The sequence below is a fragment of the Rhinatrema bivittatum genome, chromosome 10, assembly GCF_901001135.1.
Source record: "Rhinatrema bivittatum chromosome 10, aRhiBiv1.1, whole genome shotgun sequence".
In the NCBI taxonomy this organism is placed as follows: Eukaryota; Metazoa; Chordata; class Amphibia; order Gymnophiona; family Rhinatrematidae; genus Rhinatrema; species Rhinatrema bivittatum.
The window spans coordinates 54,374,677-54,400,029 of NC_042624.1; the positions used below are offsets into that span (position 1 = coordinate 54,374,677).

General features: G+C 42.2%; 1 protein-coding gene across 4 annotated transcripts in view; it reads left to right on the top strand.

Moving 5' to 3' along the window:
* GPSM2 (G protein signaling modulator 2) overlaps positions 1 to 25,353 on the top strand; it is a 110,338-nt gene that overhangs the window by 45,392 nt on the left and 39,593 nt on the right. For all 4 annotated transcript variants that reach the window (XM_029618055.1, XM_029618058.1, XM_029618054.1 and 1 more), the window contains 6 exons: positions 10,015 to 10,236; positions 19,355 to 19,490; positions 21,770 to 21,912; positions 22,761 to 22,884; positions 23,732 to 23,847; positions 24,789 to 24,944. In XM_029618055.1, coding sequence (XP_029473915.1) covers positions 10,015 to 10,236; positions 19,355 to 19,490; positions 21,770 to 21,912; positions 22,761 to 22,884; positions 23,732 to 23,847; positions 24,789 to 24,944 — 897 coding nt within the window. The remainder of the gene's footprint in view (positions 1 to 10,014; positions 10,237 to 19,354; positions 19,491 to 21,769; positions 21,913 to 22,760; positions 22,885 to 23,731; positions 23,848 to 24,788; positions 24,945 to 25,353) is intronic.

Genomic DNA, 25,353 nt, shown 5'->3' on the forward strand with positions numbered 1-25,353 from the left:
CAGAAATTGATGTCACAAGTGTGTCAGTTGGGTAACATGATACGCCCGTCAGTGTGGTGCTATCTGCAGGTGCTCGGCTTGATGGCAGCAACCCTGGAAGTGATGCTGTGGGCGAGGGTGCATATGCGTCCTCTTCAGCACTCACTGCTGTCTCATTGGAACCCACAGTCTCAGGACTTTTCGGTTCGGCTCCTCTTAGCAATGGACATCTGCTCTCACCTCCAGTGGTGGTTGCAGGAGGCTCATCTTAGCAAGGGAGTTTCCTTATCCTCCCCGACTCAGTTGGTACTCAAGACAGATGTGAGTCTCCAGGGCTGGGGAGCTCACCATCAGGAACTGATGGCCCAGGGATGTTGGAATGCTGAAGAGTCCTTCTGGAACATCAACCACATGGAAGCCCAGGTGGTCCGGTTGACATGCTTACACTTCAGCAGGCTGTAGGGTCGAGAGGTTCGCGTGATGTCAGTCAGTGCGATGACTGTGGCCTACATCAACCGCCAGGGTGGAACCAAGAGCCAACAAGTGTTGCAGGAAATAGACCAACATGGAATTGGCGGAAGGCCATCTACAGATGATCTCAGCCTCTCCCATTGCAGGAAAAGACAACATAAGAGCAGACTTTCTCAGCAGGGAGAGTCTTGACTCAGGAGTGTGGGTGTTGTCGGCTGAGGCGTTTCAGCTGATAGTGGATCACTAGGGCTTGCCGTTCCTAGACCTGCTAGCATCTTCTTGCAGTGTGAAGGTTCCTCTATTCTTCAGTCACAGGAGAGATCTGTGGTCCCTGGGCAGAGATATTGTCATTCACATCTGGCTGGAAGACGAGTTTCTTTATGCCTTTCTCCGTGGCCCTTGTTGGGCAGGATAATTTGCAAGATGGAAGGCCACAGGGGCTGGTTCTTCTGGTGGCTCCAGACTGGCCCAGGCATCCTTGGTATGCATATCTGCGACTACTCCTGGTAGAGACCACCCTTCGTCTTCTGCCGCACTTGAATCTGTTGCACCAGGGACCCTTTCTTCACGAGTATCCAACTCTCTTTTCTGTCTTATGGTTTGGCCCTAGAGAGAGGGCTCGCCTGTTGAAGCCTGGATATTCTTCTGTGGTGATTGCCACTTTGCCTTGCACTCAAAAGTTCTTCTCTTCCTTGGCCTATATATGGGTTTGGAGAGTGTTTGAGACCTGGTGTGAGGAGCACTGTATTTTTCTTCGCTCAGTTAAGATCACGCTCGTTCTGGACTTTTTGTGGGATGGATTGCATAAAGGATTGGGCCCCTAATTCCTTGAAGGTACAGGTTGCGGCTCTTGCCTGTCTCAGAGTCCTGGGAATGGTGATTCCTTGTCTCATCCTGAAGTGGCCCATTTTTGAAGGGAGTGAAGCATCTTAGGCCTCCCTTGAGGTTACTGGTTCCCTTGTTCAGTCTGTCTTTGTTGCTAGATTTTTTTGACGGGCCCTATGTTCCAATCCCTGCGTAGCCTTTCCTTGCAGTTATTGACCTTGAAGACTGTTCCTGGTGGCTGTATGTTCTGTGTCTAATTTCCGAGCTGCAGGTTGTCTTGCTGGCAGTCATTCCTTCGGGTGATTCCAGCAGCATTACAGCTGTGTACTGTTCAATCTTCTTTCCTAAGGTGGTCGTGGAATTTCATTTGAATTAGTCCATTTCCTTGCTGTCCCTGGATAAGGACAGGGATGAGTATAGTCTCTTGCATGCCTCTGATGTCAAGAGACTTGTGCGGTATCTGGATGTTTCTGAACCTTTCCAACAGATGCTGGTCCTTCATGATGGAAGGAAGCAGGGCGAACCAGCTTTGCAGGCTACTGTAGCTCACTGGATGAAAGATTGTTACAGCCACATATGTGGATGCTGAAAAGTTGTTGCCTACTCAAGTTAGGGCTCATTCCACTAGGGCTCAGGCAGTATCATGGGCAGAGGTTAGATTGTTGTCTCCCGTCGATATCAGCCGAGTAGCGATGTGGTCCTCCTTATATACTTTTTCTAGGTTTTATTGTCTGGATATGCAGGCCTGGGTGGATGCAGCCTTTGCACATGCAGTGTTTGGACCATGGGCAGCCTCCCACCCTTTCGGAAGTAGCTTTGGTACATCCCATTGGTCCTGAGTCCATCTGTCTACACGCTAGGAAATGGAGAAATTACTTACCTGATAATTTCGTTTTCTTTAGTGTAGACAGATGGACTCAGCTTCCTGCTCTTTGCTGCCAAATGATTGTGTCAATAGTCCTTCTGTAGGGCTAAGTATTCCAGGGGATTACTGGTAAGTGTTCATCCAGGATGCTGGGCTTGATGGACCCTTGGTCTGACTCAGCATGGCAATTTCTTATGTTCTTAGATTGGGGTACTTTGTTCTTACCTGACTTCAGTGTTTCATGTTAAATATAGTTATGGTTGCCTGCTTTTTGCTAGTCTGTCCACAGTTGCTTTTGAAGAGAGTACTGGCAGGCTGGGGGTCACTGCAGGAGTATATGTACTGTGATGTCAGCTTGCTCCATCTCCATCTGCTGGCAGGAGAGCATAACCCACTGGTCCTGAGTCCATCTGTTTATACTAAGGAAAATGAAATTCTAACAGATGTATTTGCCATATGTACAGTTGCTGTCTCTTTCTGTGGTTTGTTGTTTTTTTTTTTTTTCAAATTTAATATATGGGGATAATGCCCATTATGCGGAATGACCTCAGTCCTTACTATTCCAGAAAACAGGGTTTCTACTGTAGAACATTCTTTTTTGAAAGAGTGATTGTTGAAAACATAACTTTTTTTTTTCATGCATCATCTGTGCCTTCTGTCTAAATAAACCTCACAAAAACTTTATGCGCTCCTTGGATGCTGTGTCTTTGTTTTGTGTCCACCCAAGTCTAATCTGCTGTTGCAGGTAATGACCTTCAGAGTCTCTCCTGTGCAGCACACTCAGAGCAGGTCTCTTATTTATTGTAAGGTTTAGCAAATAGAGTCCAGTGTTTTAATAAACCAGCTCTCATGTGTACCTCGAGTCAGCTCAGAATCTGAGATCTTTGAGAGCATTTGAAGAAGAAAGTGGAAAGGACTTTAATTGTTGTAACACATTTTAAAATTTCAGGACTTTGATGCACCATAATTAACCATGAAGTTAGACATGGAGCAAACTGCCTAGGATCAGATAAGTGAAGATTAGTTGTGAAATGTTAATTCCAAAACTTTTTTTTTTTTTCTGGTGCTATAGCAGTGTATTTTGCTAAGCATTCTCATTCCCAAGTAATGTGCACTACACCTGTATATGTTGCCGCAAAATGTTAGAAAATAGCTTTTATGGTTTAAAAACATGGCGCTACTTCGTGAGACTGTATGATTGTATGTGTTATGCATATCTAACCTAGGAACTTGGCCTTTGGGGGAGGTGCATGCTTCATTTTTCTCTTCTGCACCATTTCTGGCTTCTTGGCAAAAAAGGCTAAGAAATATCCATGTCATTTTGCTTAAATTGTGGAATTTCAAAGGCAAACAGGTACAGTATAGTTGGTTTACTTGTACATTAAGCTATGTCAGAAGTAGCATTGGTAGAATTGTCCAGAGTTCCTTCACTGCCAGTCCCTAAACAAGAGTTAGTTTAGCACTGACGAGCTATACTGTAGTTATGCAGAAAGTAAGGCTCTCGTTTTGGTCTGGATCAGCATCTGGTGGTATTAAATCTGAAGGTTATCTTGGCGTGCATTCTGCATGCATAAATGGTGATTCTACCTGGGATTTGTCCATTTTCTTTCTTGTGTGGTTGCTCAGTTCTGGGAGCTTTAATAATAAATAGTTCATACTTCTCTGAATGCTTTTAAAGATCTTTGTAGGATATGTACTTAAAAAAAAAAAAAAATAAAAAGGTTCCCTTTCCCATCTTGTTGGGTGAACTGTTTTCGTGCAGCAGCAGCATTTAATAATTTAAAAGCAATCAGATGTGGCTTTCTTTCTACAAGGAGACCCCTGCTGTTTGTATAGCAGGGAATATTTAATAATTTATTTCCACTTGAAAGAGTGTTTAGTGTGTGGTGGAAAATTTTGTATAAATATTACAAGATGTTTTCATAACTTTTTTTTTTTTTTTTATGTTCTGCAGAGATCATTAAGGTGTAGATTAGTTCTGAATCATTCAGATTGTTGAGTGAATAGCAGTGCAGTTGTGCATTGGATTTAATTTAAAACCAGTGGACATAGTTTAAAGTGGATTGTCTTGATAATCATAGAATATTTATTGTTGCAAGTTTTCTTCCAAGGGAAGAACATCCAAGATGATGCGTTTTTGTTTTAGAGCAGATCCAGTTAAACCTGATCCCATGAAATCGGTAGATTAGGGAGTGTCTGTCTGGGGATAGTGATATTTACTAACATTATACATTTTTGGATAAAGTGATTACATAAAAAATAACCATAATACTTCATTTTCTTTCCTAGTGCTCTCTGGGCCCCCAGCAAGGACAAGGGCATCTGCTATACAGTTTTGTTTATATTGCTTGCATTTTTGCTACTCAGAATGCTAAAAGAAAAATGCCTTGAAAAACACTTTCTCTTGCAGGGTTTGGCTTTTCTATCTAAGCTTAGTAATGGTCAGATGGCAGTAAAAATTCTTGATCAAAACCAAGAAGAGTGAGTGAAAATCTATAATCCATGGCTCAATATACAACACACATTATAAACTCACTTTCTTTTTTTCACAGACTGCTTTTTGTTTTTTTACTTGAATGAGACTTCTTTTAATTATTGCATTTTAAATAAAATATGGATTCTGGTAAATTCGTAGATGGACCTGTTTTATTAAAATTTTTTCCTCATAGGCATAGAATAGGAAAAAAGCCTTAGCAAATTAGGCCCTATATTATGTAACTTTGGCATGATACCACACTAGCAGGTTGTGAGATTTATTTGAAAAGAAAATGAGTTTATAGTCTGCATATTGAGGCATGGAATATACATAAGAAATGCCATACTGGGTCAGACGAAGGGTCCATCAAGCCCAGCATCCTGTTTCCAATAGTGGCCAATCCAAGTCACAAGTACCTGGCAAGTACCCAAACATTTAAGTAGATCACAAGCTACTATTGCTTATTAATTACCATAATAGCACTTTATGGATGTTTCCTTTAGGAACTTATCTAAACCTTTTTTAAACCCAGTAACACTAACTGCTGAAACCACATCCTCTGGCAATGAATTCCAGAGTTTATGCGCTGAGTGAAAGAATTTTCTTCAATTTGTTTTAAATGAGCATCTTGCTAACTTTATGGAGTGCTCCCTGGTCCTTCTATTATCTGAGAGAGTAAATAACTGATTTACATTTAACTTGTTCATGATTTTGTAGACTTCTATCATATCCCCCCTCAATCATCTCTTCTCCAAACTGAACAGCCCTAACTTCTGTAGCCTTTCCTCATAGGGCAACCGTTCCATGCCCCTTATTTTCATTGCCTTTCTCTGCACTTTCTCCAGTACAGCTATAGCCTTTTTGAAATGTGGTGACCAGAATTGCACACAGTATTCAGGGTGCAATCTCACCATGGAGCAATACAGAGGCATTATGACATCCTCCGTTTTATTTTCCATTCCCTTCCTAATAATTCCGAACATTTGTTTGCTTTTTTTGATCGCCACAGCACACTGGGCCAATGATTTCAATGTATTATCCACTAACACCTAGATCTCTTTCCTGGGTGGTAATTCCTAAGATAGAACTTAACATTGTGTAACTACAGCAAGGGTTATTTTTCCCTATATGCATCACTTTGCACTTGTCCACATTAAATTTCATCTGCCATTTGGAAGCCCAGTCTCACAAGGTCCTCCTGCAATTCATCACAGTCTGCTTGAGATTTAACTACGCTGCATAATTTTGTGACATCCGCAGATTTGATCACCTCACTAGTCATACCTCTTTCCAGATTATTTACATCATATACCGGTGTATATATATATAGTTTTTCATGCTCACTTTACTTGCTTTTGGTTAAGTTTTTGTTGTGGGATTTTGTTTTTGCTTCTGTAGAGATTGTCAAAGATTCTTGTGCAGGAAATAAAGCATGTCAATATTTGTAAGAATTAAAATTGTCTCTTCTCAATCAAAACAAATATTTTGCTACCTTGTATTGCAATTCATGATTAAATCATAAGAACATAAGAAACTGCCATACTGGGTCAGACCAAGGGTCCATAAGCCCAGCTTCCTGTTTCCAACAGTGGCCAATCCAGGCCATAAGAACCTGGCAAGTACCCAAAAACTAAGTCTATTCCATGTTATCGTTGCTAGTAATAGCAGTGGCTATTCCCTAAGTCAACTTGATTAATAGCAGTTAATGAACTTATCCAAATATTTTTTAAACCCAGCTACACTAACTGCACTAACCACATCCTCTGGCAACAAATTCCAGAGCTTTATTGTGGGTTGAGTGAAATAATTTTCTCCGATTAGTTTTAAATGTGCTACTTGCTAACTTCATGACGTGCCCCCTAGTCTTTTTATTATCTGAAAGAGCAAATAACGATTCACATTTACCCGTTTCTAGATCTCTTATGATTTTAAAGACCTCTATCATACCCTCCCCCTTCCCAGATCAGTTTTACTGGGTGGTCTTTTATGCAGAGAAGGGCAAGGTGAGCTAGTTTGCTGATTCCTTGATCAGGGATGACAGAGAAACATTGTGCGATGGGGGCTCTTTGCCCCTCACTAATTTTATCCCCAGTATTTTTCCTGCTGGTAGGCAGTGGAAGAAAGTTTTAGATATTCAAGCTTCCTCCCCTTGCTGAAACCCCACCTTTTTGTGGGAGGCTTGTGTGCAATATAAATGGCCCCATAAGCATGCTCAGTCTTCAGTGGGAAGGCAAGGGAGGAGATGAGAGCTAGAGATTCCCCCTGGTTCTCAAGCAAGCGTTAGGGAGAGAGAGAAGAAAGTGAAGTTTTTTTTGGTAAGAATCAGTCCAGAGGGAAGGGCACCCCCCACCTCCAAGTATCTTAAAAAAAAACAAAAAACTGAGTAAAGATCTTTTTGCCCAAGTGACCAGGGACAGCAAGGGTGAAGGGAAGTTTGGAGGCTTTTGAGAAAATGAGATTTGAACATTTTTGAGAGTTTGGATAACAGTTGTTGATGTTTTGAAGCCCAGTCTGAGGTTTGTGCTTGAGGGATACTTTCCCCTTCTTCACTAGCTTATGCTAGAGCTGCACTCCAGTTATCCCAGCCTCATTGGTGAGGCGCATTTTCTATGGATGAAGGTGAAAGGATCTAAAATGGACAAGGAGACCATGGGTCTCCTTTTTGGTGATCTGCTGGATATTCTGACTTTGGGTTTGGTTTGGTTTTGGGTTTTTTTTTTTTTTAGATTTTGGCTTGTATTCTTTTCTTTGAGTTCCATAAACTGATTATTTTCTTCTCATCTAATCAGTTGAATCCAGAAAAAGTGGGTTACGCACTCTACCAGCAGATGGAGATGGAGCAAACTGATGTCGCAGTATATATACCCCTGCAGTGACATCAGCCTGCCAGTATTCTCCGTCTCCAGCAGATGGACGTGCATCTCCCCACTGGGGATTGCTTTGATTTGAAAAGGAGAAATAAGGAAAAAATGTATTCGCCCTGCTCTCCTGTGGTGATACCAAATGGTCCCTCCCCCAGTTGAGAATTCCTGAGGTGATTTCCGTGGTCCCTCAGAGGTGTGCCTTGGTCTGGTAGCCATCAGTCGGCGTGGACTTAGCTATTAAACTGCTGAAAGGCAGCGGGTGCAGGAAGTTGAGCATGGCAGTGACAACACGTGCCCTCTTCCCCCCGCAGCCGGAGACAGTCTCATATTCAGCCCAGTAAGGCTGAACTCAGGGAAGTTGATATTTAAAAAAAAAAAAAAAATTTTTGATAGAGAAACAGGAGGAAGGTTTTGTGGCATAGAGCTTCCTCCTTCCCCTGGTCTCCTGTTCAGCATGCCGTTCCGACATTCGTCCCGCTCCATGGGAGGTCGAGGGACGTGGGCAGCCTGGCGGGTTGAGCAGCCTCTGTAGGCTAGGCTTTGCGTGGCGTGGTAAGCCTCAATGGTGTCTCGTGTGCTTTCTATAGGCTGCCTTCTATACGATTGTTGGTTCAGTGTATGAGTCTAGCTGTGCATCCAGCTTTTGGATGCTTAGTCAGGCCTAGTGGTCTGTGCATTTAAGTTAAGTGGTGCCCTTAGTGGCTGCACACTTACCTGTTTTTCTACCTATTTTGCTAATTATGGTTTTCTTGCTCCTATTCTGGACAGTTTTGCACCCTATTGGAGAGGTGATAATGTCTGACTGGACAAATACCCACATGGGGCATCTGCTTTAATGGTATAGCATATTTTATATATGATATATATATATATATATCTATATATCGAGAGAGAGATATGATTCTGTATTAGGTACTATAATGCAAGGCAATGTTATATGGCATTTATTATGCAGTTGTAAAGTTCCCTTATTTTTGTTTTAGTTATAAAAATTCTGCAAGGCTGTCGTCGTCCTGAAATGTTTTGTGACTTGGTTCGAAAGGTGTTTGTATTACACTAATCATTTTTAGACATTCCACTGGGAGGTCTAATTTCCAGTTACATGTAGATTTTCTTCATCCCTGAACACGTTTTCTTTTCTAGAAATCCTGCCCCAAAATAGCAGAAGTCCATAAATAAAATGGATACCTATTAAGATGATTAATTATTTCTGTGTGGAAAAACTTTAATCAGTTACTTGGGGACTTACATACTTAGGCTGAGAACATTTTCGGATTAGTTTGTAAGACCTCTGTTCCCTGCAATTACGTATAATGCTTTAAAAAAAAAAAAAAAAAAAACCAGTAAAACATTTTAACAGCCCATTTGAAGAGACTGTTAATTCTACTGCCATAATGTTGGCTGTTAGCAATAGATTTTTTAAAGGTTTTTCAGTGGTTCTAATACCTTTGTATTAAGTTGAGTACTGTACAAGAGAGAAGAGATAAAAATAATTAAGCAGTCATGCAAAGAGAGCCACATAGCTGCAGATGACAGCAGGTTCCAGTCTCAGAGCCTTTGGTTTTGAATAATTACCTGATAGCCGTAAACGTACTCGGGGGAGAACCAAATCAAGGGTTTTATTATTATTATTATTATTATTATTATTATTTTTTATTGAAAAGACTTCCAGCTTCTGGAAATCAATCACCTTAACTCTTCTTCTAGGGAACATTAATTTCTTGAAATCATCCCTGAGAAGGGTAGGCATAGTCTAGTGCAGTGGTTCTGAACCCTGTCCTTGGGGACCACTGGGCCAGTCTGGGTTTCAGAATATCTTCAGCAAATATTCAATGGAGATCTGCATGAGCTGCCTCCAATCATGCCAAACCTCCCCCCCCCCCCAAAACAAAATATATATATATATTATGCATATTCATTGTGGCTATCCTAAAAACCAGACTGGTTGGGCAGTGGCCAAGGACTGAGATGAAAGCCACAGGTCTAGTTTTTTGTTTTTTTTTTGTTTTTTTAAGATGAGTTGCAGCATCTGAGTCTGGATAAAAAAAAAACTATACAAACTTCATTTATTATTATTTGTATGGAGGAAAAGGGTAATATCAGATTTAGAATAGACTCCCCAGGAAAGTCAAACCTTCATTTTGAGTAAAATAGTTTCCCTACTCTGATCCATCCAAAGGTATCGTAAAAGACGTCAGTATTCATCATGAAACGACAGAAAAATTCTTGTGCGGTGATTCAGTCAGTCTGTCCAAAAGTACAATCATTTTCCTCAGAATGGACCAGTTGGGGTCAAATTTGGGATAAAAGCCTGCCATGAGTATTTGAGGGTTATGAATTTACCCAGGTTTATGTTGGGAGGTGCTAGAAAATGTGAGCCTCTCTTGTTTGTATGTTGGAAATGTTTGCGCCTGACAGCTGTGATGATGCATAGACCAATATTTGCCCTCCTTTGTGTGTGTAAATCTTGTTTGGGATCACTTGGGAATGTGTTTATAATGTCACAATGAATACTTCTCCTTTTAATTGTGTAGAATGGAAGCTTCCTGCCTGGAGCTGGCTTTGGAAGGGGAGCGGCTCTGTAAGTCTGGAGATTGTCGCGCTGGAGTGTCTTTCTTTGAAGCAGCAGTTCAAGTTGGAACAGAAGATCTGAAAACACTCAGTGCTATTTACAGTCAATTGGGCAATGCCTATTTCTACCTGCATGACTACACAAAAGCTTTGGAATACCACCATCATGATTTAACTCTTGCAAGGTAAAAAGAATATCATTGGTGACCTTGTTTTTCCTTCATATTTCAAGTCATTGGAATGTAAATGTTTACTAATCTTACATTTACAGTTTGACTTGGACTTAAATCAAGCCTGACATTTCCGGAGAAATTGACTTACCGGTAACCACAGACTGTCCTAAGATTGCAAAACAATATAGCTTGATTTTATTGGTAGCCTGCACTGGCTGGATTCAGAACCAGCTAACCATTACCTCATCCACAGAATACCAGGGGAAAGGCTGCTGAGCTTGTTTTTGTGACCTGAAAAACTCTATAGTACTACTTATTGCGGCAAGTCATTTTCCTGGTTCGAGTTTTCCAGATGCAATCATGCAGAAATGTGTTAACGCAGCACACTGCTTAAATACTTTAGCAGTTCACCTCTTGAAATATATTCGTTCAGGCAACAATTTTAAAGAGAGCACAAGGTCCAGCAAATAAATACAGTGCAATTATGTTGACAGCACTGCTTCATAGAGATGGCCTGAGTTTGATTGAGAGGTGTGAGGGAAGGGGTCCCTAATTTTGGAGGGCAGCCTATTTTGTATCATGATCTTTGATTGTAATGTGTCAAAATACTCCACTGACTGCAATAAAAATAACTAAGTCTGCAGTTGTTAGTGCATTGGAATCTGATTATAGATAACTGCTGGGAAAAGAAAGTCTTTATGTCCTGCAGAATACTTAAATTGGGTGGATTCTGAGTGGGGTATTAAAAATCCCTGCTGATGTATTTTTATAGTAAGATGTGTAAACATTTGAAGAACCAATGAATTTGACAGGGTTTGCTGCAGAATTTAATTGTGCTGTGCAGAATTTGCTTTTTGAGGACATATGTTATAAATTTTTCCATAAAGAGAAATCGCAGGTAAGTTCAGCAAAGGAGCATGGTAGATGACAAACCTGTTTGCTTTTTATTTCTTAAAGGGTGCTATTAACGAAAACAACTGTAGAATTAAAATAATTAGAAGGGAGTAGAAATCTGTATGATTTATCTTTCAGGTTTCTTCATAACTAACTTTGTTGCTCTTTAATTTTTAAACAGTTAAACAACTTGTAGGTGATACTCGTTTACTGGACTAACTTAATGCTTTTGTGACTAGCCTTTGAGAGACATGCTCCCTTTATCAGGTCAGTATTGTCAAAGTGGTGCAACATATTCCAAGAAAATACATTGCTTCAACAGAAACTATATACTGGGATTCACTCCACCTGGCCATTTTAAAGGGACCCAAACTGTTCTTTTGCAAATAATGCAGCAGGAAGAAGGGCTTACAACTGGATTGGCAGAAGAACAATGCAAGTCATGGCAGAAATAAGTCATAAAAACACCACTACTCAAATCCTACCGAACACATTAAAGTAGATGCAAGGTTGATTGACCATCATACTAGGCTTCATCGACATGAGAAAACCTCTTAAGGCTCAGCCTTCTTTATAATCATTGGTCAGTAAGATTGTAAAAGTGCAACTTAGTGTTGGGTGAACATTGCAATAGAAAAACAAAAAATTGCAATTAAAATCAATTTTGCAGCGTAAACCGATCAAAGTCAATGAATCAAAATGCTCATTTTGTAGTCTGAAACCAAAACAACCCTGACACAGGACTGTGTTTCAACTCCTCTCAAGCTCTTCTTCAAGGAATAAATTACTGAATTCTTTTGACTGTGAGCATTGATGAGAACTGGCTTCCTTTAAATCTGATGGCGTTTGAATTGTAGTTGTTGTTCCATATGCCCCACCTCAACACTATAATTGTAGTTGTAGTGATATATTCTTAGAAATAAATCATAAACATAGATGTGATTTTGTGGTCCCAAAAATCTGGAACGCAATGCCAGAACAGTTGAAGCTGTTGTTGGATCGTAAAATATTTTTAAAAGCCTTAAAAACCTGGCTTTTCAGGCCAGCTTTTGGAGGGATCAGTTAAGACTTTGAAATCACCATGAAAAATGAACTAGTACTAGTCCCTTTGATAGTAAGAAGATTGACATGTTGTATGACATAATGGCATAACACAATTGATATGTCATTTTAACTGTGGTTTTTGCCTATTTATGTATTCTTGATATCATTACTATGTAATGTGTTAATTTTTTGTTTGATGCATTTATTATGTATGTTCTACTTGTAAACTGTCATGATCCACAGACTCTGCGGTTAAGAAATTTCTCAGAGAACAAGCAGGATTGCAGTCACACATGGGTGACATTGTCCGATAGAGCTTGGCACAGAACTTTGATCTCAAAGATTCTAGAGCTTTCAGCATGCTCTACTGAGCATGTGCAGCTGTAGCCCCCTCCCTGTCTCTCTCAGGCAAAATCCCTCAGTCCTTCTTTTTCCATAGAACTGTGTGGTCACGGATTCCGCTTTGCTCTCCTTATAGCTAAGCCTGTGATAGTTCTGGAGCTGCAGGTATCTGTTTTTTTTAGGCAAAGCCTTGGTGTTCTATTTTCCCTCACATCCTTTGCAGTAGTTTAGGTCTAATTTATTTTTCTCTCTTCCTAGCACTTATCTGTTGGAAGCATGGTAGGCCTAGCACACTATGTGGCCAGCAGAAGTTTTCTCCTTAATAAATAACGCTGCATTTGCAGCATATTCCTGTGTCCTCTCCTTAGCTTGACAGTTTTTGGTTCTGTCAGATGCCTGTTAGGACTGTCATTGTGCAATCCATGTAGGCCTCTGGCTTGGGGACTTGCCTGAGTTCCTACCCAGGCAAGAGTTCCAGAAAATTCTGTCTGACCGCTGGGCATAGACAAAGGCTCAGAAGGTAGAGGAGTTCAGGAGTAGATGTTTAGTTTCCCGAACTGTGGAGACAGTCTTCTTGTCTGGTGGCATCTCCTCCAGCATGTCAGATTGATCTGGCAATGCATCTCCTTGGGAGAGAGGGCAAGCATGAGCCTGGGCGATCAGATTCACTAATGCACCATTGGTGCCATGCCTGGAATCTGATGCCAGATTACCGATGGCCACAGGAATGCCTCAAGCTCAGGGGTACCATGGATGTCATTCAGGGCCATGGACACCACGATGCTGTCGGGTGCTGTGGACAATAGTCTGCATCCTTGATCGAGGGCCATGGATGCCATCATGCGCTGGTGGCAGCATCAATACTGTTGAGCATCATGGAGGCCATCATGTTCCGTGGGTGCCTTATGGGCCAGAGAATGCCACAGCCATTATCGGCACCATTGTCACCCTTGCTGCCATCGAGCACCATGGCATGGCAGCTGTCAACCGCCATGTGCACCATCGATGCCATTGAGTACCATGGGTGCCTTCATTTTCTATGGGTGCCATCAATGCCAGTGAGTACTGTGGGTGCCACTGAAGCTATCAATGCCATTGAGCACCGTGGCATGGCAGCTATCGATGCCATCAAGCGCTGTGGGGGAGCAATCGAGCACCATGGGTGCCATCAATGGATAGCATCAAATGCAGTCTGCCTTTGGGTTGAGTACCATGGGCACCAGTGATGCCTTTGGGTCAAGTACTGTGGGTGCCAGCGAGTGACTTGTGTACTGTCCAGTGCGGTCAGGCACAAAGGAGCACAGTCAGTGCTATTTAGAGGGGTGCTATGGGTGCCATTGAGCACCGAAGGTGCCATTGAAGGGCATGGCGTCACTCCTGCCATCTAGTGTCAGAGGTGCCATCATTGCCTATGGGGCATCATAGATGCTAGTGAGCACCATGGAGGCCCTTGACAAAGCTGAGAGCCTTGACCACCATTGGGCACAAACATTGCCCTTGCTGCCATCAAGCACCAGGGACACCATTGCGCATCTGGGTTGTCATCAGGTGCCTCAGCATGTTTCACCTTGGACACCTTGCCATCAAGCAGCATGGCCAGCTTGGATACCATTGTCTGCCTATCGTGTATATTGCGCCATATTCACCACAAGCACCTGGGTGCCATTGAGCGCCAGGGTTGATGCCATGCACCATGATCACCATCAAGTACCATGGTTGCTATCGCATACTGTGGACTCAGAGTACCATGGTTGCCATTGCGTGCCAGACATGTCAGTGGGTGCTGGGGTCTCTTCCACATCGTTGAGTGCCACAGATGTCTTTGCCGTTGGGCATGTAGGTGTCATGAGAAAACATTAACTTAATGACGCTGAAGATGCCAGCAAGTGCCAGGGACACCATGGAGGTGCCTCCATTGAAGGGTTACTCCATGTGTCATAAGGCAATAGTTAGCGCTGTTACCCTCGTTTGTGCATGGTTAGTGCTGCTGCCACCATAGTGCCTCAAGACAGTGGAGCGCTGATGGCAGGGTTGCCATTTGCAAAGGTCATCTATGCCTTTGTTCTCCAGGCATACAGTCACGGCGCTACCATCACTATAGGCTCTGTGAAGTGCCGTGAGTGAAGGCATTACCACATTGCCGCAGGTATTCCTGTTGTGGGTGATGCCCATTGCATGTGGTCAGACGTTTACAACCTGGGGAACTGATAAGTATGAGGGTAACCTGCATGGAGCAGCAGTTACTACTCTTAACAGAAGGCATGGGATTACTACCCTTAACTAATAAGCCTCTATGCCTTTGACGCAACTACAACATCACTCTCTGCTTTGACCATTGGGGGAGGGTGAAGAGGAGTTGGATTCAGGAAACCTATATGGGGGCCCTGACTTTTACAGTCCAAGGTACTGATAAGCAGACATAAGGTAAAAAGCACAGGACTTCAACGGCCAAGTCCATAAACAATGCATGACGAGCAGCACTGTCTGAATTTTCAAGAAGACTCATCACCTAGTAAAAGAGAAACTGGTTAACCTACAGTGTGTGGCAGATATTACCATAAGCTTGCTGGGCAGACTGGATGGACCATGTGGTCCTTTTCTACCATTACTATGTTACTATGTAATCCTTGCACTCACTAGCCTGAAGAAGGGGACTGGCATGCAAAATTATCAATTCCTGTTCAGAAATGGGCCCTTGAATTTAAAAAGCTTTTAGCCAGTGTCCTTGCATTTCCATTTCTACAAACGTTATGAATGCCTCATCCTGAATCAGCTTGCATCCATTTTAGGAAAACTATTCATCTTTGAACACCAGCTTTTGGCTGAGCGGGTGTTCAAACCAGTGATAAACCTCACCTGTGCATTGAAGATGGCTTTGAAAAATGCCAAATCACTGGCATTGTTGATTTCTCAGCAGCATTTGACACTTGTCGGCCATCAAATGCAACTTTGAAAAATCTATGACATGGACTACCAGCTAGTTTGCACGATCTAAATACTTATTAAAAACCACTGCTTCTATGTCAAATTTAGAGGAAAATGCAGCTATTAGTGTCTACGACAGAACAACCTACCACAAGGATGTGTCTTGGCATTACTCCTTTTTATTATGCACATGAATCACCAACAATTTATCTGAACTCGCACAGCCTTATTTATACTAATGACCTAGCAAAAGGAGTGCAAGCATGAGACTTCACCCATATAGAATACACTTTGACAGTTATGCTAGCCAGGCTAACTAGCTAGTATCGTAAATCAATTTTGGTCAACTCTTTAAGTAAAACACACTGCTTAATCATGACACCAATAAAGGATTAAAACAGCTGGAAAAGCATACATCTGATTTGCTGCACATATTCAGTGTACCTCAGAGTGATACTGAACACTTTCCTTGGGAAAAATGCCAACAACCATAAGCTTGCAAACTCAAAGGGAGCACGCTCACCTATGACCAGAGCCGCTGTACTTGCCCTATGTTATTTCAGTGCCGAGTATGCTTGCCCACTATCAGGCCGATACAGTACAGTGTGCGCCGACGGAACGCACTGTTAACCTGCCCTTGGACGCGCGTTTTCCCTTACCCCTAATTCAGTAAGGGGAGGAAAACGCGCGTCTAACCCGCGGCACCTAATAGCGCCCTCAACATGCAAATGCATGTTGATGGCCCTATTAGGTATGCCCGTGGGATACAGTAAGTAAAATGTGCAGCCAAGCCACACATTTTACTTTCAGAAATTAGCGCCTACCCAAAGGTAGGCGATAGTTTCTGCCGGCACTGGGAAAGTGCACAGAAAAGCAGTAAAAACTGCTTTTCTGTGCACTTTCTGTGCACTTTTCTGTGCACTTTCTGTGCATATCATGGCGATATTAAGTCGGAGGTCCCGAAGAGTAAAAAAAAAAGTTTAAAAAGAAAAAAAAAAAATTTTAAATGGGCCGGCGGCTGTCAGGCCGAAAACCGGACGCTCAATTTTGCCGGCGTCCGGTTTCCGAGCCCGTGGCTGTCAGCGGGCTCGAGAACCGATGCCGGCAAAATTGAGCGTCGGCTGTCAAACCCGCTGACAGCCGCCGCTCCGGGCTAAAAGGAGGCGCTATGGATGCGCTAGTGTCCCAAGCACCACCTAATTTGAATACTGAATCGAGTGGCCGGTGCACGCGCTGGGAGAGCGTCCGCTCTCCCGTGGACTTTACTGAATCGGCCTGTATGGGAACACTGCCCGTGCAACAGAAATCAACTGCTGCTAAATGATAGCTGCCAAATTATCTCAGGCTGCCTTAAACAACTAATCTTAAGCGTTGTATATCATTACTGGAACAGGATTGCCACACATCCGAAGAGGCATGGTTAGCTAAACAGAGAGAAAGCAGCAAATTAAAGCCAGCAGACTCCTTCTGTACACTTACAACACCTCAAACAGTCTCCCAGGAATTTCCTCATGTCCACAGAAGTAATTAACACCACAACTGTGACTTGCATCCGAGGAAACATGGCAGGCATGACTTGGAGATCTTCTCATGGGAATTAGCAAGTTCCCGCAGGAATAGAGGAGGAATAGACTCTCAAGAAGACTTTAAATTGCCTCCAGATCAAAGTCAGCAGGTTGAGAAGTGACATGGGAACAAGGGAAATGCTCTAGCAGACTTGAGAGACCTTTGACTGTGGCAAGAGGAAGACCTGCAACACCTTTTGATCTGCCCATTGCGTGAGGATGTCCACTACAACACAATGTAAAACTTTGCTGAGGCCAACTCACAAGTTCTAAAACGTGCTTCCCAGTGGAAAGAAATAAGATCAAGTCAATGCATTGTGGGGAAAATATAAATCACACTAGTTACATAACTTTCTGTGGCTTCATTTATTACATTAACCTGATGAAGGCAGCATGTCTCTTGAAAGTTATAAGGAAATACCTACAGTACGTGAATATAATCTGCCTAGAAGTATTACAAAAGGTGAATGTAAATATATATTCCTGTTTCAAAATTAAATCCAACAAAATAATCATGTAGGTAATAACCCTATAATTCTGTACACACCTCCTACATGATTTTGTTGGCTTATAGTGTTTCACTTAGTTGGATGGTTTTGAAATATATCATACAAGCCGTTAAGCCCGTTAAAACGGGCTACATCCCTCCGTCTCTCACCTCCCCCTCTTTCTCTCTCCCCTCACTCTTCACCACCCCCTCCCTCACCCACTCCTCCCCACCCTCCCTCTCCTATCACTCAGTCCCTCCCTCCCACTCAGTCTCACTCAGTCCCTCCCTCCCACTCAGTCTCACTCACTCCCTCCCCCCTCTCACCCTCCCTCTCACTCACTCAGTCCCACTCACTCTCACTCAGTCCCCACTCCCTCTGTCCTCTCCCTCAGTCCCACTCCCTCCCTCCCTCTCTCTCCCTCAGTCCCACTCCCTCCCTCAGTCCCTCCCCCTCACTCAATCCCTCCCTCCCACTCAGTCACTGTCCCACTCACTCTCCCTCAGTCCCACTCCCTCCCTCTCTCTCCCAGTCCCAGTCCCTCCCTCCCACTCAGTCCCTCCCTCTCACTCAGTCCCTCCCTCCCACTCTCTCTCTCCGTCCCTCCCTCCCACTCAGTCCGTCCCTCCCTCTCTCTCTCTTCTCCCTCCCCCGCTACCGTCGCCGCTACCGCCGCTCGCTACCGCCGTCGCCGCTCGCTACCGCCGTCGCCGCCCACTGCCGGTACCGCCGCCGCCGCCCGCTGCTGCCACTGGACGCCGCCATTTTTTTTTCTTTCTGAAGCTGCCTCAGAGCGACGTGCTCGCCCGCACATGCGCGGTAGAGCTGGTCTCTACTGCGCATTTGCGGGCCGTCGGTCACAGGCCATTTATAAGGTAGATTGTCAATTTAAATCGTACATCTAATTCTGCCCTATCAAAACAGCATTTAAGTAATTTTTTTTCAATCTTGTTCTAAAAGTAAATAGAACCATAGAAAGTCATGTGACTGGCGTGAGCTATATTTTTTCCTAGGTACTGTACCTAATCAAAAGAAGCTGCCTTGTGAATCTCATCTAGAGCAGTGTTAACGAGAGGCGTGGGAGCCAATTGTAGGGCTCCCTCAGTTTATTTCTATTTATTAAAAATGTATTGCCCACGCTTGTCGCACAAAAATCTGAGGTGGATTACAGAATAAAACATCCATAATCCTTTCGACACATTTCACAGTAAACAAGAATAAAAATCACAGGATAACACAGTGTAGTTTGTGCAGCAGATCACATGCACCAGAACAGAGCTAGATGTTAAATTTTAAATTTGAAAGCAAATAAGTACCTGCTTCTCTGTGTGTTTGTTTTTTGTGTGGGTGGTTGTTTTTTTTTAAGACTTGACACACTTCTAGAAAAACTGATGTAATGACAAGTGTTATACCTCTGACCTAAGGAGAACCATTGATGACAACTTTTTTTTTTTTTATGGCTGTAACTGGAACAGAAATCTAGCAACTGTTATGGAAACAGTTACATTCCAATCAGCTACACCTTTCAGTTTACTCTTAATTGCATTCCCCCGTCCCCAAACTCTGTGACATTCACTGTGAGCATGAAACGAATGCAGAAATCTGCAGACATTGGTTTGTCTACAAGTTCACTTCAAGCATGTCTTCCTTCTTACACTCTCGACTCCCAGTGATGGATACCGCTTCCTGTTTTCCTGTTCTCTCTCTCTCTCTGGCGGTGGAAGAGTTGCCCATGTTGATGTTTAATCTGTGGTAGAAAGTGACTTGGAGGCCTGCAATTCACAAATGTTCTCCTTTTCCCCTCCTCCATTGTGCAAAGAGTGAAAGCCTTACATGAAACAAATCCCCTGAAATGTGTTTCCCTCGTTTCAGGACCATTGGAGACCGATTGGGGGAAGCTAAAGCTAGTGGCAACCTGGGGAACACATTGAAAGTGCTTGGAAATTTTGATGAGGCTATTGTTTGTTGTCAAAGACATCTAGAGATATCCAGAGAACTTTACGACAAGGTGCAGTGAATTTCTGGACTTTTTTTTCCCATAATAACTATTTGTTTCTGATTCATCTTTTATAAGCTGATCATTTGTAGATTTGGTTTTTGTGTTCAGGTTTCATAAGGGGTTTCTGTATTTTATTTAATTTTATTTTTTTTTTGGGGGGGGGGGGGTTATTTTATAGAATGTAATATCTATTTTTAAATACTGTCCATAATTGTTAGAATGTACAGATGTATATTCCAGCCTGTATTTTAAAATGAAAATATATTTTACATTTTGGCCTAATAGAAAGCATTACATCCAAGAAAACATTTCCTGCTTAACAGCTAACCATGGCTGAAAGAATATGTGAAGAATCTCTCAAATGGGTTAGCTTGCAAGTCCAGCAGTAGTGCTGGTTGCTGGTTTGCAGGAAATAGGTGCATCACTTCCAAGCTTGTCTTCTCCTCGGCCAGGTTTAGGAATACTGCAAAGGTAATGCAGATGAGCTCCTGGGGAGGAAGGAGAGAGACATCAGGCTACCAGCCTACCCATGGGTGCCCCTGTACCAGGCTTTGGAACAAGTGCGATAGTGTCTCAGCAAAGAGCATTGCTGAATGTTTGTGCTATTATGCGATTGATATGGGACATAAATATTGGGAGGAAAATGCAGGTAGGAACTTCTGAAAGTTATTTGCACGTCTTCTGTACCTCCTTTCATTTCTGGTGGCAAATGGGGCTGGAGTTGGTTCTGACTGGGTTGTAAGCTCTGAAATTGGAAGAAGCCAATCAGAACATAGTCGTGCATTGGGTACATGACCATAGCTTGCCTAGGATTTTTTGCTTAGTCTTTCTCCTGGTATCCTGCATTTGTTTTAGCAATGATATAATAGTAAGTTGTGTGTTGTTTTTTTTTTACTTTTCTAATGCACAGATGTTTGTATTACTTGTCCAGCAGCACAGTTAACTAACCATAAACTAAAGAATTTGGGATTTTCCCCACACTTCTGAAAGAAAAATATGTATAACTAGATAGATGTGGAGCAGAATAAATTATTTTAAATTCATGACTAGCCTGGGGATTTAGCAGTACAGTTTGATTTCATTGATAGCTGTCACTACCAGAAATGATGGCAGCTTTGCGTTTCTGTTCTTAGTGGCTGTTCTCTTAGTAATATATTCAAATCATTTCTTCTAAAGGAATTAAAATGCAGTAAACATAGAGAATAGATTGGAAGTGCGATTTTTCATAACACTACAGTTTTTTAACTGAGATTTTGACTATGCCTTTTAAAATAAATGGCTAAACCCAGGCACGGTAACTTTAAAATGAGCGTGCGGGCGCCCATGCACAATCAATTTAGACTGTTACATAGCCACATGTGCTTCCACTGTTGTACAATACTTTATGTAGGTGCTGGAATATCTTGATTTGTATGAACAAAATGGGATGATTGTACGTTATTTCCAATCTTTTTTAAAGCTAGGGTTGAAAAATATTTAGAAATTTTAGGAGCTGGCCCAAACTTTTTAGGGACATTTTTCCCCTTTTGTTCCCTTGCTTTTTTATTTTACTTAATTTGCTTTTTTTATTTATTATTTTGACTAATTTTTTTAGTGTTGCTTTTCTTTGGTTTCTCCTCCCAATCCTTTCCTCGATCTCTCCTTCCCTTCTGATACTTCTACCCCGTCCCTCCATCTTCACCTTCTTTTGGTCCTCTCTTCCCAGCTGCTTCCCCTTTCCTTCCTTCCTTACTTCTTGGCGCTCCCCCCTCCTCGCAGGCAGGTCTGTGGTAGCTGCAGCATCCCTCCCCAAGCCATGCAGGTGGCAACTGCAGCTCGCACTCTCCATGGTCTAAAGCATTTCACTTTACTAAAAATAGTGTTAGAACTACATTTTCAAGCTGGCTTGGGGGTTTGCTGCACAGCCTGATTATTTATGCAAAGGAAGGTCTAGAACTGAACTTCTACCTTGTGTTAATGGAAATGGCATTTGTTCAGAAGCTTTGCCTATGGTCTGTTTCTTTGGTTTTGCACCTTAAAATCATGTGCAATATTTTAAAGTAATAACTTAATGCACAGAGTTCAGTTCTTTTTACTGTTTTTTTTAGGTAAGAAGCTCTGCTATTTATGGGGAAGAAATTAATTGTGTAAAATGTCGTGGAAGCTTTTGGGGGTTTTGGAGGGGGGGGTGCTTGCAGATGACTTTGCAGAGAACTAAAAACAGCAAAATCATTTTAGACTCTTCTTGGTATATGATGATATTCTCAAGAGATTTGAAATTGTAGCTAACACTGCTCCTCCTATTCCAGGTTGGAGAAGCAAGAGCACTCTACAATCTTGGAAATGTGTACCATTCTCAGGGTAAAAATATAGGTTGCATTGGCACTCATGATCCAGGGGATTTTCCTGAAGACGTGAAAGCTGCTTTACAAAAAGCTGCAGACTATTATGAGTAAGTACATATAGGGCAGTTTTCGAAAAACTCTGAATGATCATGCACAGAGCCGTGTTACGAATCAATTGTCATATCCTGTAGAACCAGTGAAATACATTGTTGTTAATTATATTTTCCCCAAAAGACTAACATTTTTAGGATGCTTAAGTGTCTGAGTGAATGGAATGGCAGTGAAGCATCACGGAGTGGTGAAGAGCAACTGGTGATTATGCAAGATAACAGGAGGAAGGAATGTGCAAGAGGGCTTGAATGTTTTCTGTGCTTCATGGCTTTCTTTGCCAGCAGAGACTGATGGGACAGTATTGTAGCAAAATAATCGTACAGCTGATGCATAATCTTATTTACTCTCTTCCAGATGTCTGGCAAAGGCTGGTTTTTCTTAAATATTGGCCGGCTTGCATCTGCATAAATCATTGTGGAAGGCATCAAATAGCTAAATATAAATCCTTTTCTAGGTGCAACCTTAGTTTCTTTGTTTTGCTAAGAGGATCTGCTGCAAGTAGACCTCAAGGCTTCTACTCCATAGTGGACATGGAGCCAGGTAGCAACCTTAGCTCACACTGGCTCGAGAAACTTGAACTTTATCAGATGAAAGGCTAGTCATCCAGAAACCATGTGGCTTTAAATAATCTGGGCTGTTATGTTTTGTTTAGCTTAATTTAGACTTTGAGATGTTATGAGTAGTTTGCTGTGGTTGATTCAGAGTAAGTTTCTCTGAAATAAGTAAGGAAGCAGTGTTTTTACCATCAGTTCCCCTCCATTTCAACATTGGCAATGCCACAGTTGAATATTGTCAAGGAGGGAATGGGCAAACCAGTAAGCATTTGTCTTTGTTTTGCCAACAGATCAAATTTGTTGATAGTGACAGAACTGGGTGACCGAGCTGCCCAGGGTCGGGCATATGGAAATCTGGGAAACACAAATTACTTGCTTGGTAACTTTCGGAAAGCAGTCATGTTTCATGAACAGGTATATTGAGTCTTCTGCACTATGATAAACTGGTCCATAGAAACCACTGGCTTCTAGTACTACTATTATATTCCTGGGCAGTCACAGCTTGCGGGAGCTACTGCTCGAAGAAAGTAATGGAGACCAGAAGCTGCATCCCAGCACTTCCTGTCCTACCTCTTCCTCCTCCTCCTTCCTGTCCAGTTTTCTGCTTCTTTTAGGTGAAGGAGAATTGCAGGGAGGTGAGGAAAGCATTTCTGTAGCAGCTTTTGAGCTTTTACTGACTGACATCTTGGAATCAGGTTTTGCAAAGTGCAAAAGTTTTAAGGCACTTATTTTATACTAGCAGCTCAATCACAACCAGCCTCTGTTGGGTTACGTTGCCAGGAACCTTCATTTGCAACTACCTGGGAATTCCCCCCCCCTTCTTAATTCCTAGAGCTCAGTCATTACAGTAACACTTCTCTGCTGGGGGCCATGCACCTTCAGCACCCTGCAATCATAGACTCCAAATCCAGCCACTGCTGCCTTTGCACAAATGAGTAGGGCTCCCTTTTATAGGTCACAGAGAGGAAAAATCTAGAAGGTTCCTGATCACTTTTTAGCTCTCAGATAGTTTTCTAGTATCTTTCTAGTGTAATAGAGAACACAAGTATCATCTTCAGAGTCTGGATATGTTTTCGTGTCACTGTTTCAGAATGACCAAAGCATCGATTCTTATCGCCGATGTTGAAGAGCTGACTCTTACCATTTCTGAGATATATATATATATATATATATATATATATATATATATATATATATATATATATATATATATATATATATATATATATAATGACAATTAATATGAATTGTATGTTTTTAGCGGCTGCTAATTGCGAAAGAATTTGGCGACAGACCAGCAGAGAGAAGAGCATACAGCAATCTTGGCAACGCTTTTATATTTCTGGGTGAATTTGAAATGGCAGCTGAATACTATAAGTTAGTATTTACTTTTTTTTTGGTAGTTCCTCTGTTCTGTTAAACATAAAAGTAAACTTCAAGTAAGCATTAAGTTAGTTACTTTTAATGCCTGAACATTATAGGTTTGTGGACAGTGGGGCTTTTTTGTTTGCTTTTAAGCAGGCATGTGACAAAATCCAGATAAGAATTTAGCTTTTGATTTCATGTTGGTATGCCATTAGCATCTCTTCTAGCACAAGGGGGAGAGAGGGCCCTCAAACTGTGACTGTGGATCCACGTGATAACCACAGAGTATTTGCAGAAGATTCCTGAAATAAAGCTGTCATTGACCCAGGAAAATGTAGCACACAGCACAAGATATTGGGTTATAAATACCATAAATGTGATACCGAATGGGCAAGCAAGCTGCACAGAAGGGGAAGGTTCAGAGTACTCACTTGGGTAGCAGGAGGGGATTGTGGGAGCGGGGAGGAGTTGGTGACATAGATAAATGCTTTTTCTCTGCCAGCCCAAATTTTGGTGGGTCTATGGTCCCTGCAGCCTACCCCTTTCTGACGCCTATGCACAGAATCTTTTTTGGCTGTGGCGTTTGGCATACTAGCTTGCTGCAGTGAGGACTGATGGTGAAGAAGACATTTTGACATCAATGGTGAAGTAAGCTGGAATGCCAAAAGAACACAGGAGGGAATCCAGCTTTGCCTTTTATCCTTTGTTTCATTGGTCCGTTATGCTTTGTGTTTAATGCAGTGGTGTAGGTGGCTAAAATTGGCTGAAATGTGCATTCTCCTGTTTTGTTTAAGCTTCTCTGGCTCACATCTTCCTCTAGCACTCACTCACTTATGCAAGACAGGGAAATGCAATTGAAATTTTTTTTCTTAAGCATTGTACATTAGGAGAGAGAAAAATGTATTGTATGTGAGTGTACGTAAAGATGTTGGTGCTGCTGCATCTCCCTATAGGAAGACACTACAGTTGGCGCGTCAGCTTAAAGACAGAGCCGTGGAAGCACAAGGTTGTTACAGCCTGGGAAACACTTACACTCTACTTCAAGACTATGACAAGGCCATCGATTATCATCTGAAGCATCTTACGATTGCTCAGGAACTGAATGATAGGTAAGAGTATCTAGCTATTGCAGTAAAGGGTGTAGACCATTGACAGATATTTCCTTTAAAGAGTGGTAAATGTCCAGAAAGCAAAATGTAAGATTATGCAGCCAATTAGCCAGAGCGCTGCTGAGAGCAGGAGGCTTTGAAGCTGGCTTTATTTCCACAGGATTACTTGATTTTGGGAGATCAGTCTCCTGCCACTGCAAACCATTCCTGTGTCTATGGTCCATTTTTAGTGGAGCTCTGAAGAAGCTTCACAGCAGTTTAAAAAAAAAAAAGTTTTGATGAGACCTATTTTAGAAGAAAACGTAATAGTTTAGGGTTTTAGATAAATGGGGATCTAAGACATGATGAAGAGCACATAATAAATAAACTGCAGACAATGTCCTATAGGGCTCTTCAGATTCTTTCATTT